The sequence below is a fragment of the Chlorocebus sabaeus genome, chromosome 16, assembly GCF_047675955.1.
Source record: "Chlorocebus sabaeus isolate Y175 chromosome 16, mChlSab1.0.hap1, whole genome shotgun sequence".
Lineage (NCBI taxonomy): Eukaryota > Metazoa > Chordata > Mammalia > Primates > Cercopithecidae > Chlorocebus > Chlorocebus sabaeus.
Window position 1 is genome coordinate 27,487,034 of NC_132919.1, and position 16,983 is coordinate 27,504,016.

Below are 16,983 nucleotides of genomic sequence, written 5' to 3' on the forward strand. Positions count from 1 at the left end.
CCACATTAAAAACATTTATGGCTTGTCTTACTTTCATAACCAGGAGGGGAAAAAAAAAATCATTCGCATCTTTACCTAGTAGGTAAAGAATACCTTCCTGTTTTTTTCACTTAAAGTATTGCCCCATCCTCACCAGTCGTGGTATGGTAGTATCGTTTTGTCGCTTTTTCTTTTTTCATATTCACTCTTAATACTATCACTTTTTTTTTTCTTTGAGATGGAGTTTCACTCTTGCTGTCCAGGCTGGAGTGCAATGGTACAATCTCAGCTCACCGCAACCTCCGCCTCCTGGGTTCAAGCGATTCTCCTGCCTCAGCCTCCCGAGTAGCTGTGATTATAGAAACCTGCCACCATGCCCTGCTAATTTTTGTATTTTTAGTAAAGATAGGGTTTAACCATGTTGGCCAGGCTGGTCTTGAACTCCTGACCTCGGGTGATCCACCCGCCTCAGTCTCCCAAAGTGTTGGGATCACAGTTGTGAGCCACCGCGCCTGGCCCTACATTTTTTTTTTTTTTTGAGACAGAGTCTTGCTCTGTTGCCCAGGCTGGAGTGCAGTGGCATGATCTTGGCTCACTGCAAGCTCTGCCTCCCAGGTTCATGCCATTCTCCTACTCAGGAGGTGGGACTATAGGCACCCGCCATCAAGCCTGGCGAATTTTTTTTTGTATTTTTAGTAGAGGCGGGGTTTCACCATGTTAGCCAGGATGGTCTCAATCTCCTGACCTTGTGATCCGCCCGCCCTGGCCTCCCAAAGTGCTGAGTTGCACTCCAGCCTGGGCGACAGAGTGAGACTCTGTCTCAAAAAAAAAAAAAAAGAGATGGGGTCTGGCTATGCTGCTCAGGCTGGTCTTGAACCCCTGGACTTCAGCAATCCTCCCACCTTGGCCTCCCAAAGTGTTGGGATTACAGGCATGAGCCACCCAGTCCAGTTGCTACTGCCTTTTGATTGTAGTTATTAAATAACTCAAAATACAAAGTCTATTTGGTAAATTACCACCCATCTGTTAATCCCACCCAAAAATAATGTCCAGTGATTACTTATCAGTGACATTTTAAGTAATCTAATCATTCTTACCTTGCTTCTGCAAATTCCAAATAGATTCCATTTCTGCAAAGAAAAAAAGAGAAATACATACTAAGTTTTGGTGAACAAGGTTTGAAGCTATGTTTTTCATTTTAAATCTAAAAATCCTAGGCTGATTTACTGCCAGATCGGAGGTAGGGCTGAAAATGGCAAAATTCTATGAAGCTCACACAAAGCATTCACATTTTCCTATAATTTTTTTTTTTTTTAAAGACATGGTCTTGCTCTGTTACTGCAGCCTCCTAGGCTCAAGCTATCCTCCCACCTCAGCCTCTTAACTACAGCAGCATGCCATCACACCCAGCTAATTTTTTTTTTTTTTTTTTTTTTCCTGGTAGAGACAGGGTCTGTTGCCCAGGCTGGTTCTCCCACCTCGGGTGTGAACTTGGCTCCTGTAATTCTTTTTTTCCTTTTGAGACTGAGTTTCGCTCTTTGTTGCCCACGATGGAGTGAAGTGGCCTGATCTCAGCTCACTGCAACCTCTGCCTCCCGGGTTCCAGCAATTCTCCTGTCTCAACCTCCCAAGTAGCTAGGTTTACAGGTGCCCACCACCACACCCAGCTAATTTTTGTATTTTTAGTAAAGACAGGGTTTCACCATGTTGGCCAGGCTAGTCTCGAACTCCTGACCTCAGGTGATCTGCCCACCTCAGTCTCCCAAATGCTGGGATCACAGGTGTGAGCCATTGTGCTTGCCCAGCTGGCTCTTATAATTCTTAAGTGTCATGTAGATTATTATTATCTGAAATCAAACTGCAAGAATAATTTTGTCTTCACAAATTGTAAGGATATGCAAGAAGCATGCTACAGATAAAATAATACTTCTCCTAAGAGCTCATCATTATTTAAAAAACACCAAGTATTTCTTGGTAATCCACTGACTCCTCAATGAGGTGCCCAAATTTTTTGAACAAAGCAGTCATCAAATTTGACTAATTAAAATTGATGCTTAATTAGTTTAACCATTCAGGCAAGTGGTTCTAACCTCTAAACCACACCTTTCTTTTTTTTTTTTTGAGACAGTTTCACTCTTGTTGCCCAGGCTGGAACACAATGGCGCGATCTCGGCTCGCGGCAACCTCTGCCTCCCAGGTTCAAGTGATTCTCCTGTCTCAGTCTCCCAAGTAGTGAGGATTACAGGCATGCGCCACCACACCCAGTTAATTTTTTTTTTTTTTTTAAAGTAGAGACAGGGTTTCTCCTTGTTGGTCAGGCTGGTCTAGAATTCTCGACCTCAAGTGATCTGCCCACCTCAGCCTCCCAAAGCGTGAGCCACCGCGCCCAGCCCTAACCACACCTCTTATTTTAACCTATAAGGTCAAAATGCCAATCCACACCTATTATTAAAGGCACACAATCCCCATTTGTTCCAATTTCATCCAAAATGTCTACAATGTGCTTAGTTTGGCATCTTAAAATAAGAAAATTATGTACACGTCCAAATTATATTGATATACAGAGAATGCAGTTAAAAACTCTACCTGTGATACATGAAAGCTTCAGCTATATATAGTCAACAGTAGTTGAATATTACACAAGAACCAAATAATTGGACCTTGAAAGGAAATATTCTATCTGGAGATTAACACAAACTACTTAGTAATAGAAATGAACTATAACAAACGTTAAGGATAGTCTTTCTGTGGTAATAAAACTATCATTTTGAAACAACAAAAAGATTATTTTAACCCTGCTTAACTGTTATGTGTAACTACATTCCAATTTAACAGCAATCAATTATAATTAAAGAAAAATAAAACCGAAACTCATTAAGATGGGATACATCTAGACTTGGGTTACAGTTAAGCCACAACATAATCCCTCCATAGGACTATAAGATACAGATCTAAAATTATTATTTTCTGATTGTATGTGTATAAATAGGGGCAGGAAATGGTGGAATCATATTCCTATTTCTCTCCCCACTTCCCAAGCAAAAATTAAAACTGTGTCTAAAAACCAATTTTTTTTTTTTTTTTTTGCGCAGGGGGCAGTGAGCAGGGGACACGGTCTTGCTCTGCAGCCCAGGCTGGAGTACAGTGGCATAATCATGGCTCACTGCAGCCTCAAACTCCTGGGCTCAAGCGATCCTCCTGCCTCAGCCTCCCAGGTAGCTGGGACTGCAGACACATACCATTTGTAGAGATGGGGTCTTGCTATGTTGCTCAGGCTGGTCTTTAACTCTTGGGCTCAAGCAATCCTCCCACCTCAGCCTCCCAAAGTGCTGGGATTATAGGCGTGAGTCACCAAGCCTGGCATTTTTTTTTTTTTTTTTTTTTTTTTTTTGAGACAGAGTCTTGCTTTGTCACCTAAGCCAGAGCGCAGTGGCGCGATCTTGGCTCACTGTGAGCTCCACCTCCCGAGTTCATGCCATTCTCCTGCCTCAGCCTCCCGAGTAGCTGGGACTACAGGCACCCGCCACCACGCCCAGCTAATTTTTTGTATTTTTAGTAGAGACAGGGTTTCACCGTATTAGCCAGGGTGGTCTTGAACTCCTGACGTCGTGATCCACCCGGCTCAGCCTCCCAAAGTGCTGGGATTACAGGCGTGAGTCACTGCACCTAGCCAAGCCTGACACTTTTAAAAAGTATTTTTTACAGTACTCTCAGCCTTTTGAAAATTTGTCAGATCCATATATTGGGATCAATTAATAATTCAGGATGAACAAGATAATTATCCAGATAAAATCCCATTCAATATATCATACTGATTCCCTGATTAAACCAAATCTGGGAGTATGCAGAAAAACTGCCAATTGTCCAAGCTTAGTTGTATGGTATGGTATGTCCATCAAATCTCTGCACAGACACTTATACAAAGAAAGGCAGGAAAATTCCCTTTCTCCTGAGAGGTCTAAAAAGGGGAGAACTATCTAATCTGGAGGGAAAAAAAAAAAAAAAAAAAAGATGACGCTCGGGAATTCTACTCATAGAAATCATACTTACCACTTCAATATAATTTCTTATTCCATTAGTTTCAAACAATGAGGAACAGTTAAATGGTCTTTATTATCTTACAAATTTCTGGATTTCAGAATAGCCTATTTTAACAAGTCCAAATATAAGCTTTCTCTTGGTTGACCTACTGCAAAAAAATTGATCCAATACAACCAATATTTTTTATTTTAGTTAAAGCACAGAATTTTCATATTTTTTAGCCAATAAACTCCTGAAGAATTTTGTATATAGTAATAACTTGATACTCATTTTGTCTACTGCAAAAATAAATCTATATTTAGTTGTATGTTGAAAAAAATAGAGATAGTCCGGGTATAGTGGCTCATGCCTGTAATCCCAGTACTTTGGGAGGCCAAGGCAGGAGGATCACTTGAGGGACCAGCCTGGGCAACACAGGGAGACCCTGTCTCCTATTATTAAAAAATAAAAAAAAAAGAAAAAAAAAAAGGAAAGAAAAAAAGTTAACCCAACTTTTCATGTTACTCACCTATAAATAACATTTCCTTTTTTCTTCCCCACTGGAAACTCAACCTGTCCCTGCACTTTCCCCCTTTTTTGAGAATACACTTCAGAGTCACAGTAACAAACACATTGCTTTAAAAACAAAGCAAGCATACACATTTTAGAATAAAGAAGACAAAACAACTATTTGCAAACACCCAGTTTAACAAGTTGAAGACACTTCTTTACCACAGCTTAAGGTTTTACTCAAATACTATACATTTAAAAATGATTTATGATAAAATGTTACTACCCTTAAATGTGAGCTCTGGAGTAGTGAATTTCATCATGACTTCTGAGGGGGAAATATGGATGTATGATGTACCCATAAAACTAGCCATGAAGCAAGCCAACTTCTAGCCAAGAAATAAATCAGCATATTCCTAGTGCGGTGGCTCACACCTTTAATCTCAGCATTTTGGGAGGCCAAGGCAGGCAGATCACAAGGTAAAGAGTTCGAGACCAACCTGGCCAACATGGTGAAACCCCATCTGCTAAAAATACAAAAATTAGTCGGGCATAGTGGCCCATGCTTGTAATCCCAGCTACTGAGGAGGCTGAGGCAGGAGAATCGCTTGAACACAGGAGGCAGAGGTTGCAGTGAGCTGAATTCGCGCCACTGCCCTGCAGCCTGGACAAAAGAGTGAGACTCCATCTCAACAGAAAGAAAGAAAGAAAGAAAGAATGAAAGAAAGAAAGAATGAAAGAATGAAAGAAAGAAAGAAAGAGAAAGAAAGAAAGAAAGAAAGAAAGAAAGAAAGAAAGAAAGAAAGAAAGAAAGAAAGAAAGAAAGATCAGCATTATCAGAAATGCTGACTGAGAACTGAATGCAATTTCCCTTCCTGTTACTTAATATTAATTACTTCTTTCACTACTAGTAACTTCATTTCCTTGATCAAAATTTAAGTTTCCCCAAAACTCAAACAAGGTTAGGATCAGAAAGAGAAAATGAACCAAATAGCATTTACATGATGCTATGCTTAACCTTAACAAAACTAACAAGAAATGACATGGCCGGGCGCGGTGGCTCACGCCTATAATCCCAGCACTTTGTGAGACCAAGGCAAGCGGATCACCTGAGGTCAGGAGTTCGAGACCAGCCTGAGCCAACATGGTAAAACCTCATGTCTACTAAAAACACTTTTAGCCGGGCATGGTGGCGGGCACCTGTAGTCCCAGCTACTTGGGAGGCTGAGACAGGAGAATCACTTGAACGCGGGAGGCGGAGATTGCATTGAGCCCAGATCACGCCACTGCATTCCAGCTTGAGCAACAGAGCAAGACTGTCTCAAAAAAAAAAAAAAGAAAAAAAAAAAAAGAAAGAAATGACATTATCGATAGAACACATAGGAAAGGGCTGACATTACATTCTGTCCTCTTTTAGGTTACCTAAGTCTCAACTCAGAGTTTAAATACGAAATGTGTTCGTTTGTGATTTTTTTTTTTTTTTTTTTTTGAGACAGAGTCTCGCTCTGTCACCCAAGCTAGAGTGCAGTGATGCTATCTTGGCTCACTGCAAGCTCTACCTCCAGGGTTCACGCCATTCTCCTGCCTCAGCCTCCCAAGTAGCTGGGACTACAGGTGCCTGCCACCATGACCAGCTAATTTTTTGTATTTTTAGTAGAGACGGAGTTTCACCGTGTTAGCTAGGATGGTCTCTATCTCCCGATCTTGTGATCCGCCCACCTTGGCCTCCCAAAGTGCTGGGATTACAGGCGTGAGCCACCGCGCCTGGCCCCTCATTTGTGTAATTTAATGTTTTGACTATCCCGAGAAGCAAAGCAAGTGAATAGTATAAAGAAGGCTAAGGAAGGCAATTTGAATTATACAAAATCATCATATACGTACAAGTTCAGTATCCTTATCTGAAATGTTTGGGACCAGAAGTGTTTTAGATTTTGGAATGTTTCCATTATATTATTGGACAAGGAGCATTTCCTTTTTGAACATCATGTCAGTACCGAAAAAATTTTGGATCTCAAAGCATTTTGGATCTTAGATTCTCAGATTTGGGATGCTCCACCTCAGTAACTGAGTCTTTGGGTTTTTTTTTTCTTTTTTTCTTTTTTTTTTTTTTTTTGAGAGAATCTCGCTCTGTCGCCCAGGTTGGAGTGCAATAGTGAGATCTCAGCTCACTGCAATCTCTGCCTCCAGGGTTCAAGTGATTCTTCTGCCTCAGCCTCCCAAGTAGCTGGGACTACAGGCGCACGTCACCATACCCAGCTAATTTTTGTAGTTTTAGTGGAAACGGGGTTTTATCATGTTGGCCAGGCTGGTCTTGGAACTCCTGACCTTGTGATCCGTCCGCCTCAGCCCCACAAAGTGCTGGGATTACAGGCGTGAGCCATCACACCCGGCCAATTTTTGTATTTTTAGTAGAGACAGGTTCCGCCATGTTGGCCAGGCTAGTCTCAAACTCCTGACCTCAGGTGATCCACCCACCTCGGCCTCCCAAAGTGCTGGGACTACAGGCATGAGCCATCACACTCAGCCTTGATCTTTTAACACTGCTCTCTTCTACACACACAGACACATCACAAAATCTAACTTGCCAGTTCTTTCTGAAGAAGCATCTAATTATGCAATATTTATTGAGAAATGCCCACAGGGCCAGACCTAATAGAACCTAAGTAAAAGTTTTTGCTCTTAAGATATACCAAGTATATCTTAAGAGCAAAATCCTGTATTTTAAATCACTACCACCACCCAATCTGAAATTTCTTTATATCAAAACTTATATTTAGCTACGCCACTCAAATGAAAAGTTAATGTTCAATTTCCTAGAGCAGACTTTCTACGTAATACCACCCTATCACAATGCTTCCTATAGCGAAATGTCCACTTATCCACAAGTTCTTAATTCCAAGTTGATTGAAAAAAACTACTACTCACCAGCTCAGGGTATAGATGCAAAACCAGAAAGAAACTGCCCTCTGTGAGCTTATTCTAGTAAGCAACTTCATTGGGAGGTTGGGTTATTGGCAGGAGCATCAGCAATGAACAAAGGTTAGTGGTATGTGTGTGCTTTAACAAGGTGTGTTTGAGCAGGGGTGAACAAACGATTACTATCCACCATCTATTTTTGCAAATTAAATTTTAATGAGGGCCTGTGGTGGTTCAGACCTGTAATTGCAGCACTTTGGGAGGCAGAGGCGGGAGGATCACTTGAGACCAGCCTTAGCATGATGGTGAGACCCTGTGTCTACAAAACATTTAAAAACTAGCTGGGTGTGCTAATAGCACATGCTTGTAGTCTCAGTTACTCAGGAGGCTGAGGCAAGAGGACTGCCTGAGTCTAAGAATTCAAGGAGACAGTGAGCTATGATCATGCCACTGCACTCCAGCCTAGGCAATATAGTGAGACAACCGTGTCTTAAAAACCAAAAAAAGTTTTAATGGAACACAGCCACATACACTGTGTATGTACCATCTATGACTGCTTTTGAGCTACAATGCAGAACCAAGTATTGAGTGGTTGCAACAAAGACGCTATGGTTCACAAAGTCACTAAGAATGAGAGATTTAAAGAACATTATTCAGGGGACAGAGTAAAAAGCTACATATGAAATAAAGTTTATTACTTAATCATATAGGTGAAGGGAAGCCACTGAAGAAATCTAAGGTTATTGTATTAAATAGTGATGATTCTTCCAGGTAATGAACAGAACAGAACAGATGAAGTGATAATATAGAGAGACAGCCCAATAAATGTTAAGAAGAAATGAAGACAGTATCTGAGATAGAAAAGAAAAAAACGGAGCTCTTAGAGAAATGGTCCATATAATCTAATGACAAAAAATTGGGTTAATGCTAATTCACTAAGGGCAAGAAAGAAAAAGCAGGTTTTGGAAGAGAATGAATTCAATTTAATATATATAGAATTGCAGCGATGATATGGAATATATATGGTCTGAACTCAAGTTTTTTTTTTGTTTGTTTTTTTGAGACAGAGTTTCATTCTTGTTACCCAGGCTGGAGTGCAATGGCTCGATCTCGGCTCACTGCAACCTCCACCTCCTGCCTTCAGGTGATTCTCCTGCCCCAGTCTCCCAAGCGGCTGGGATTATAGGCATGTGCCACCATACCTGGCTAACTTTTTGTGTTTTTTTGTACAAACAGGGTTTCACCATGCTGGCCAGGCTGGTCTCGAACTCCCGACCTCAGGTGATCCACCTGCTTTGGCCTCCCAAAGTGCTGGGATTACAGGCGTGAGCCACCACGCCTGGCCTCTGAAGAAGTCTTAAGCCTAGTATATATAGTAACAGAACTGGACAAGATTATCCAGAGAAACTGACGTAACATGAAAAGGGAACTCAAGGAACATTTGAGAAACAGAGAATGACCCCAAGACAGTTATAGTGAAGGTGTAGGATATAAGAGTGGGTAGAGTCAAGGAAATTCAAACTAAGGAATTTACAGAGGCAATGTTCACCTCTGGTAAATCTTAACCAAAGGTAAGATACTTGCAACTTTCTGGTTATCTATCTCTTTTTCTCTAGCCCAATGTCATTGCCCTGGCTCAAGCAGCAGTATCTTTTGAATGTTTATGCAGTTGCCTTTTAACTGGCCTCCTTTGCCATTACTCAGGCCTCACTTTCTGTCTTCCACAATCTGGCTAACCATTCTTTTCCTTTAAAAATATAAATCTGTTAGCCAGGTGCAGTGGCTCATGCCTGTAATCCCAGCACTTTGGGAGGCCGAGGCGGGCAGATCACTTGCGGTCAGGAGTTCAAGGCCAGCCTGACCAACTTGGTGAAACCCTGTCTCTACTAAGAATACAAAAATGAGCCGGGCATGGTGGTGCACACCTGTAATCCCAGCTACTCAGGAGGCTGAGGCAAGAGAATCGCTTGAACCCAGGAGGCAGAGGTTGCAGTGAGCCAAGATCGCGCCATGGCACTCCAGCCTGGGTGACACAGAGAGACTCCGTCTCAAACATATATAGAGAAATCTGAAAGTGACCACACTGCTCAAAACTTTTCAATGGATTCTCACTGCCTACAGCAAAAGCTACTAGCACTGTGAAATTGAATTTGTATCTCCTGGCACCTGACACAATAGCTAGTACATCAACATATTAATTAGATAACTAAGTTATCTAATTATAAAGGACTTTAAACTTGTACTATTCACCTTCCTTTAAACAAACTGAATGGCTGGCAATCTTCAAACGCTATTATTTCTTCCATCTAAAGTAATCTTACTATCTGAGCACAATAAACAGACTAACGCCCACTTCTTTTTGGAATCCTGACTGCCCTTCCCTCACCCTGCCCCCACCTTACCGGTTCCAACTACATTTGGCACAATCCTGGCTCACTGCAACCTCCATCTCTCAGGTTCAAGCGATTCCCCTGCCTTAGTCTCCTGAGTAGCTGGGACTACAGGCACGTGCCACCATGCCCGGCTAATTTTTGTATATTTTTTTAGGAGAGATGGGGGTCTCACCATGTTGGCCAGGGTGGTCTCTAACTCCTGATCTCAAGTGATCCGCCAGCCTTGGCCTCTCAAAGTGCTGGGGTTATAGGTGTGAGCCACTGTGCCCAGCCAACAATAGTAATACATTTCTTTCCATGTGTTTCTCTATTAGACCAAGTTTCTCAATGACACAAACTCTCACCTTTCATCTATTTATCACTACTGCTTCCCACAGGGCTTGGTGCAATAAGTAAATACTGAGTTGAACAAATACTATTCATAAATCAGCCAGGAAGTAATAATATAACTGTAAACAGTATTAGGTAGACCCATTTGGCATTGCTCACACTCAACTTCTGACCTACAAAAACAGCAATTTCATATAATCAAACCAAACAGATCCGGCATTTAATTATTAAATCCCTCATGGAAAACGACTGAAGCTAAAAGGGCTAAAGCTAACTAGAAGCTTATTTTTTGCATTTAAAAATGAATAATACCATTGTCTCAGCTAATAGAACATTTTGTTTGTTTTTTGAGATAGTCTTGCTCTGACACCCAGACTAGAGTGCAGCAGCACAATCTCGGTTCACAGCAACCTCTGCCTCCTAGGTTCAAGAGATTCTCCTGCCTAAGCCTCCAGAGTAGCTGGGACTACTCTACAGGCTCACGCTACTATGCCTGGCTCATTTTTATATTTTTAGTAGAGACCGGGTTTCACCACGCTGGCCTCAAACTCCTGACCTCAGGGGATCCGCCCACCTCAGCCTCCCAAAGTGCTGGGATTTGCATGTGCCACTGCGCCTGAACCTAGAACATCTTTTAAAAATTAACATCTAAAGTAAATGGCTCCACCAGAGACAGAGAATAAATCAAACATAATGCCAAACAAACTGACTCCCACAACTGAGAACCCCCAAATCAATTTATCACTAATCATGCTTTCCAATACCTTATTAAGACATTTTGGATCAAAGCCTGTACAATTCGGCAAGGATGATGACATGATAAATTAAAATTCTGCTTTTTCCCTTTAATTCAGATTTGCCCATTTTTTGGATGATTACAGGTTATCATACCATGTTTTGCTGTTCTGATTTCCTTTTTCTTAACCAGTCTGCCATACTTGCCTATTCTTTTACAAAGAAGCTTGTCAGAAATTTCTACCACCCTTTTTCAGTTTGACAATACCCAGAGAGAAATATACCATGTTTTCAGGCCACGTGCAGTGGCTTACGGCTCTAATCCCAGCACTTTGGGAGGCCAAGGCGGGTGGATCACCTGAGGTCAGGAGTTTTTGAGACCAGCCTGACCAACATGGTGAAACCTCAGTGTCTACTAAAAATACAAAATTAGCCGAGCGTGGTGATGCACGCCTGTAATCCCAGCTACTCAGGAGGCAGAGGTTGCAGTGAGCCGAGATCACGCCATTGGACTCCAGCCTGGGCAACAAGAGTGAAATTCTGTCGAAAAGGGAAAGGGAAAAGGAAAGGGAAAGGAAGCGAAAGAAAGCAAAAGAAAAGAGAGAAGAGAAGAGAACAGCATGTTTTCAAGTAATTCTGAATTAAGATAGTTAGAAGTCACCACCTTTTCAGTAGACCCCTTAACGAACTCTTCTCTGAAGCTACAACAAACCAGGATAAGAATTACCCAGACTACCCCTAAATAGAAACTCAGAACTCAAGTTGTTTTTGTCATTTTTCTCTTTTCTACTGCTCTACTTTTTCTAATCCCATGTACTTTATAAGGGTAAAAGTTGCTTGGAATGGAACTGCTACTACTATAATAAACAATTTCTGGTTTTGCTACTACCATTACAGTAATAGTGTCTGCTCTTCTTACAGCATAGATGGTTATTTCCCTCACACTCAGGACTTAAGCTAGTGAAATCTGGAAGTTAAATTTTAACTTCCATAAATTCCTTACAAGTGATCTTTCACCAGTATCAAGGTGAATTTATTATTACTGTATTCATAAAGCAGACATCATGACATATCAAGAAGCCAGTATGGGTGCTAAACAGCCAGTATGAGTTCTCTCACTGGGAGAATGGAGATCTTATACCAAATCAGGAATTCTTTGTTATATTCATTCCTATATGTCCCACATTATTATATCCTCATAAACAGGGATCCTTTTCAAATCTAGGGAATCCAACCAGGGCTAAAACCAAAGCAAACCTTAAAACTGTCAAATTCGCAGGTGCACATTAATAAGATTATTAGGAAGACAGCTGTGATGCCATAGGCATTCAGGTAGCAATTTCAATAAAATGCAGCAAACGTGAAAATACTTATTCACATTGTGTTTAGAAGAGAAAATTTAATATTCAGATCCTTCTGTAAACAAATGTCAACTATGCCTAGTCCCTGTCAATTTTATGGATTAATCATAATTTGTCTCTTCATATCCTGTTTCCTAAATCTTGTTGATGTAATCTTATCCATTCCCTTATGCCCTTTCCCAATCTAAAAGCTTTTTAAAAAAATGATTTTTAAAACTTCAGATCATTTACATGGTTGAAAATACAAAGCAGAAAACCTTTATTATACCTCTGCCTGCACTATTCCAAGAAACTGATCTTCTAGTCAACAGAAAAATGGCTTCCAGTCTACCCAAATTGGTGCCATATTAATCTACGTGAACACAGATCTGTAAGCAATTGCTTAATACCAACTGTTTTGTTTTTGAGACAGGGTCTCACTCTGTTGCATAACCTTGAGTGCAACAGCATGATTATGGCTCACTGTATCCTTGACCTCTTGGGCTTGGTGATATCCTCTATCTCAGCCTCCACATGCCACCATGCCCAGCTAATGCTTAAAATTTTTTTGTAGCAATCAGGACTCGCTATGTTGCCCAGGCTGATCTCAAACTCCTTGGCTCAAGCGATCTTTCTGCCTCAGCCTTCAAAAATGCTAGGATTATAGGCGAGAGCCACAGTATGCAGACTATTTTTATTTTCATTTTTTGAGATGAAGTCTCGCTGTCTCCTAGGCTGGATAGAGTGCAGTGGTGAGATCTCGGCCTCACTGCAACTTCCACCTCCCAGATTCAAGCGATTCTCCCACCTCAGCCTTCTCCCACCTCAGAGACTACAGGCCTGCACCACTATGCCTGGCTAATTTTTGTATTTTCAGTAGAGATGGGGTTTCGCCATGTTGGCCAGGCTGGTCTCAAACTCCTAACCTCAGGTGATCCACCCGCCTCGGCCTCCCAATGTGCTGGGATTACAGGTGTGAGCCATGTCCGGCCCCAGCCTACTTTAAAATGAATAGATCAAAATGTCAGCATTTCAAATGCTTCATATCCTTCAGTGCCGTAACAGCCATGTAAGACAGATCAACCCAGTTCAAATTGGCACTCTGACCACACAACTCATATCAATTATTATTTCAAAAGACTTGGCTTCAAATGACTGAGATAACAACTTTTAAGAGGGCAGTTATATGTCTCAGGTACATACACTAACAGCCATCACAAACTAGACATGGTAGCTCATGCCTGTAATCCCAATACTTAAGGAGGCTGAAGCAGAAGGATCACTTGAGGGCAGGAATTTCAGACCAGCCCAGACAACATGGGTGGTGGCATGAACCTATGGTCCCAGCTACACACATAGGAGGCTGAGGAGGGAGGATCCCTTAAGCCCGGGAGTTCAAAGGTGCAGTGAGCTAGGATCGTACCACTGCATTCCAGCCTGAGTCATGGGGTGAGACGCTGTCTCTTAAAAAAGCCATTGGAGCCAGGTGTGGTGGCTTATGCCTATAATCCCAGCACTTTGGGAGGCCGAGGCAGGCAGATTACTTGAGGTCAGGTGTTTGTGACAAGTCTGGCCAACATGGTGAAACCCCATTTCTACTAAAAATACAAAAATTAGGCCGGACACAGTGGCTCATGCCTGTAATCCCAGCACTTTCAGAGGTGAAGGTAGACGGATCATCTGAAGTCAAGAGTTCAAGACCAGTCTGGCCAACATGGCGAAACCCCATCTCTACTAAAAATACAAAAAATTAGCCAGGCATGGTGGTACACGCCTGTAATCCGCATTACTTGGGAGGCTGAGGCAGGATCACTTGAACCCAGGAGGCAGAGGTTGCAGCAAGCCAAAATCGCACCATTGCACTCCATCCTGGGTGACAGAGTGAGGCTCCGTCTAAAAAAAAAAAAAAGTTAGGACAGGCATGGTGGCCTACACCTATAATTCTAGCACTTTGGGAGGCTGAGGCAGGAGGATCCCTTGTGGCCAAGAGTTCAAGACCAGCCTAGATAAAATACAGAGACACCATCACTATATACATATATACACACACAAAACTTAGCTGGGCGGCCGGGCACAGTGGTTCATGCCTGTAATTTCAGCTACTAGGGAGGCTGAGGCAGGAGAAATCTCTTGAACCTGTGAGGCAGAGGTTGCAGTGAGCTGAGATCACGCCACTGCACTCCAGCCAGGGCAACAGTGCGAGACTTCATCTCAAAAAATAAAAATAAAAAAATTAGCGAGGCATTGCGGTGCACACCTGCTGTCCCAGCTATTCAGGAGGCTGAGGCAGGAGGATCACCTGAGCCCAGGAGTTCAAGGCTACAGTGAGCTATGATAGTGCCATTGCACTCCAGCCTGGGTGACAATGAGATCCTGTCTCTTTAATTAAAAAAAAAAAAAAAAAAAGCTAAAAGGAAAATCCCAAGAATCAGAATCCACACAAATCCCTTTTATGCTCTATTGTATCTTTACTTCATACCCTCAACTGTACTTAACACTCACATTTTAAAAAATCCATACTACACTTATACTTAATCTAAAAAGTTCCTGTATAAAAAAAAAAAAAAAGCCCTAGCCGGGCGCGGTGGCTCACACCTGTAATCCCAGCACTTTGGGAGGCCGAGGCGGGTGGATCACAAGGTCAGGAGATCGAGACCACGGTGAAACCCCGTCTCTAATAAAAATACAAAAAATTAGCTGGGCACGGTGGCGGGCGCCTGTAGTCCCAGCTACTCGGGAGGCTGAGGCAGGAGAATGGCGAGAACCCGGGAGGCGTAGCTTGCAGTGAGCCGAGAGTGGGCCACTGTACTCCAGCCTGGGCGACAGAGCAAGACTCCGTCTCAAAAAAAAAAAAAAAAAAAAAGGTCCTTGCCAGAAGCCGCCACCATGCACTTGGACTTCCCAGCTGCCAAAACCTTGAGTCAAATAAACACCTTTCTTTGTTGGGTGCAGTGGCTCACACCTGTAATCCCAGCACTTTGGGAGGCCAAGGCAGGTGGATCCACGAGGTCAGGAGACCAGCCTGACCAACATGGTAAAACCCCATCTCTACTAAAAATACAAAATTAGCCAGGCATGGTGGTGTGCACCTGTAATCCTAGCTACTCAGGAGGCTGAGGCAGGAGAATCACTTGAACCTAGGCAGCAGAGGTTGCAGTGAGCCAAGATTGCAACACTGCACTCCAGACTGGGCAACAGACTAAGACCCCGTCTCAAAACAAACAAACAACAACAACAAAAAAATAAAATAAAATAAAAATACCTTCCTTTATATAAATAAATAGCACACCATTCCCAAAGAAGTGACATAATGTACTCTCTTACCCACTATTTCCAATTAAGTTGCTGAACAGCTTATTTTTGAAGTTAGGAGAAATGCAGAAAACTTTCAATTCTAAGCCCAACTTCAACTCACTTAGAGATTACTACTGAACATTTGAAGACTACACTAAAGCACAAAGAAAATAATACAGATGTTCTTAAAGGATATTCCAGTAGCCCAACTGATTATGACTTCTTCTAGAGTTTAACTTAAAAAAAAAAAAAAAAAAGCCTTCACTTATAAAAGATCTCCAAATCTAATTCAAGTAAAGAAAAATGAGTGGGCCAATGGACCACTCATGGACTAATCAACATTTGGCAGGAATTCAAAGAACTTGCTACTCTGGAACCTAATTGAACTGAATATTATTTATTGTTCTAGAGGGGTAAAAATTTTGATGTCAATCTGATTAATTTCCAATCATGTCCAAATACAAAACTCAAGATGACACACTTTATTAAAGCAAATTTTTTCATTAACACCAGAAAAACTAAATATAACTGCACCCATATAGGGGTATTCAGCTTATCTAAATACCACTGATTTCATACTCAGCCCATGGATAGGGAAAATGTATAAAGAATGATGCAAGTTAACATTCCCATTTAAAAATGGCCTGCAATTCCACATAATAGAAATTGTACATAAAACTATTAACCAGTCACCTAAGGGAGCATATCCCACGTTTTGTTGTTTTGTTTTGAAAGACAGGGTCTCACTCTGCTGCCCAGGCTCGAGTGCAGTGGTGCAATCATAGCTCACTGCAGACCTGGATCTCCCAGGCACAAGTGATCCTCCCTCCTAAGCCTCCCAAGTAGCTGGGACTACACATTGTTGCCCAGGCTGGCCTCAAACTCCTGAGCTCAAGTGATCCTCCCACTTCAGCCTCCCAAAGTGCCGGGATTACAGGCATGATCCAGCACACTGGGCCTTCTACAATTTTTTTGGAGATGGTAAGAGAACATAACACAACCAGATATCCTCTCAGGCTCACACAATGATCACCAGTGCAAAATACTTGGGTAAACATTTTCTAGTGACAGTCTCTAGAGGGCAGACGGCACAGAAAGCAATACCAAAAAACCCAACTCTCCTGGCAGAGGCTAACTAATGTACAATACATGTCTTAAAAAATGAAGCATTTCTTTTTGTCCTAATATTCCTAAAAACAACTAACTCCTATATTTACCTCCAAAGAGCAGAGCTGGAGAACAAATGAAATCAGGTAAATGTTATCTTTGAGAATTCCTACTCTTAAACTTCCATTAAGCAATTCTACTACTACCATTTTTAAGGAAGTAAAATAATATTAAAAGGACATCTATTTATTATACTGAAGTCTTCCAGCTTGCAGATAAGGAAAGGTATGCAGACTAGGAAATATGCTTAAAAGTCACATAAATTGCTTTGTTATTCATCTCTCAGGCAATATTTCTTC

The 16,983-nt window shown here is 41.8% G+C and overlaps 1 protein-coding gene across 1 annotated transcript in view; it reads right to left on the reverse strand.

Annotated features, from left to right (window-relative positions):
• NUFIP2 (nuclear FMR1 interacting protein 2) overlaps positions 1–16,983 on the reverse strand; it is a 37,496-nt gene that overhangs the window by 10,569 nt on the left and 9,944 nt on the right. The window contains exon 3 of the mRNA XM_008010880.3: positions 1,077–1,109. Coding sequence (XP_008009071.2) covers positions 1,077–1,109 — 33 coding nt within the window. The remainder of the gene's footprint in view (positions 1–1,076; positions 1,110–16,983) is intronic.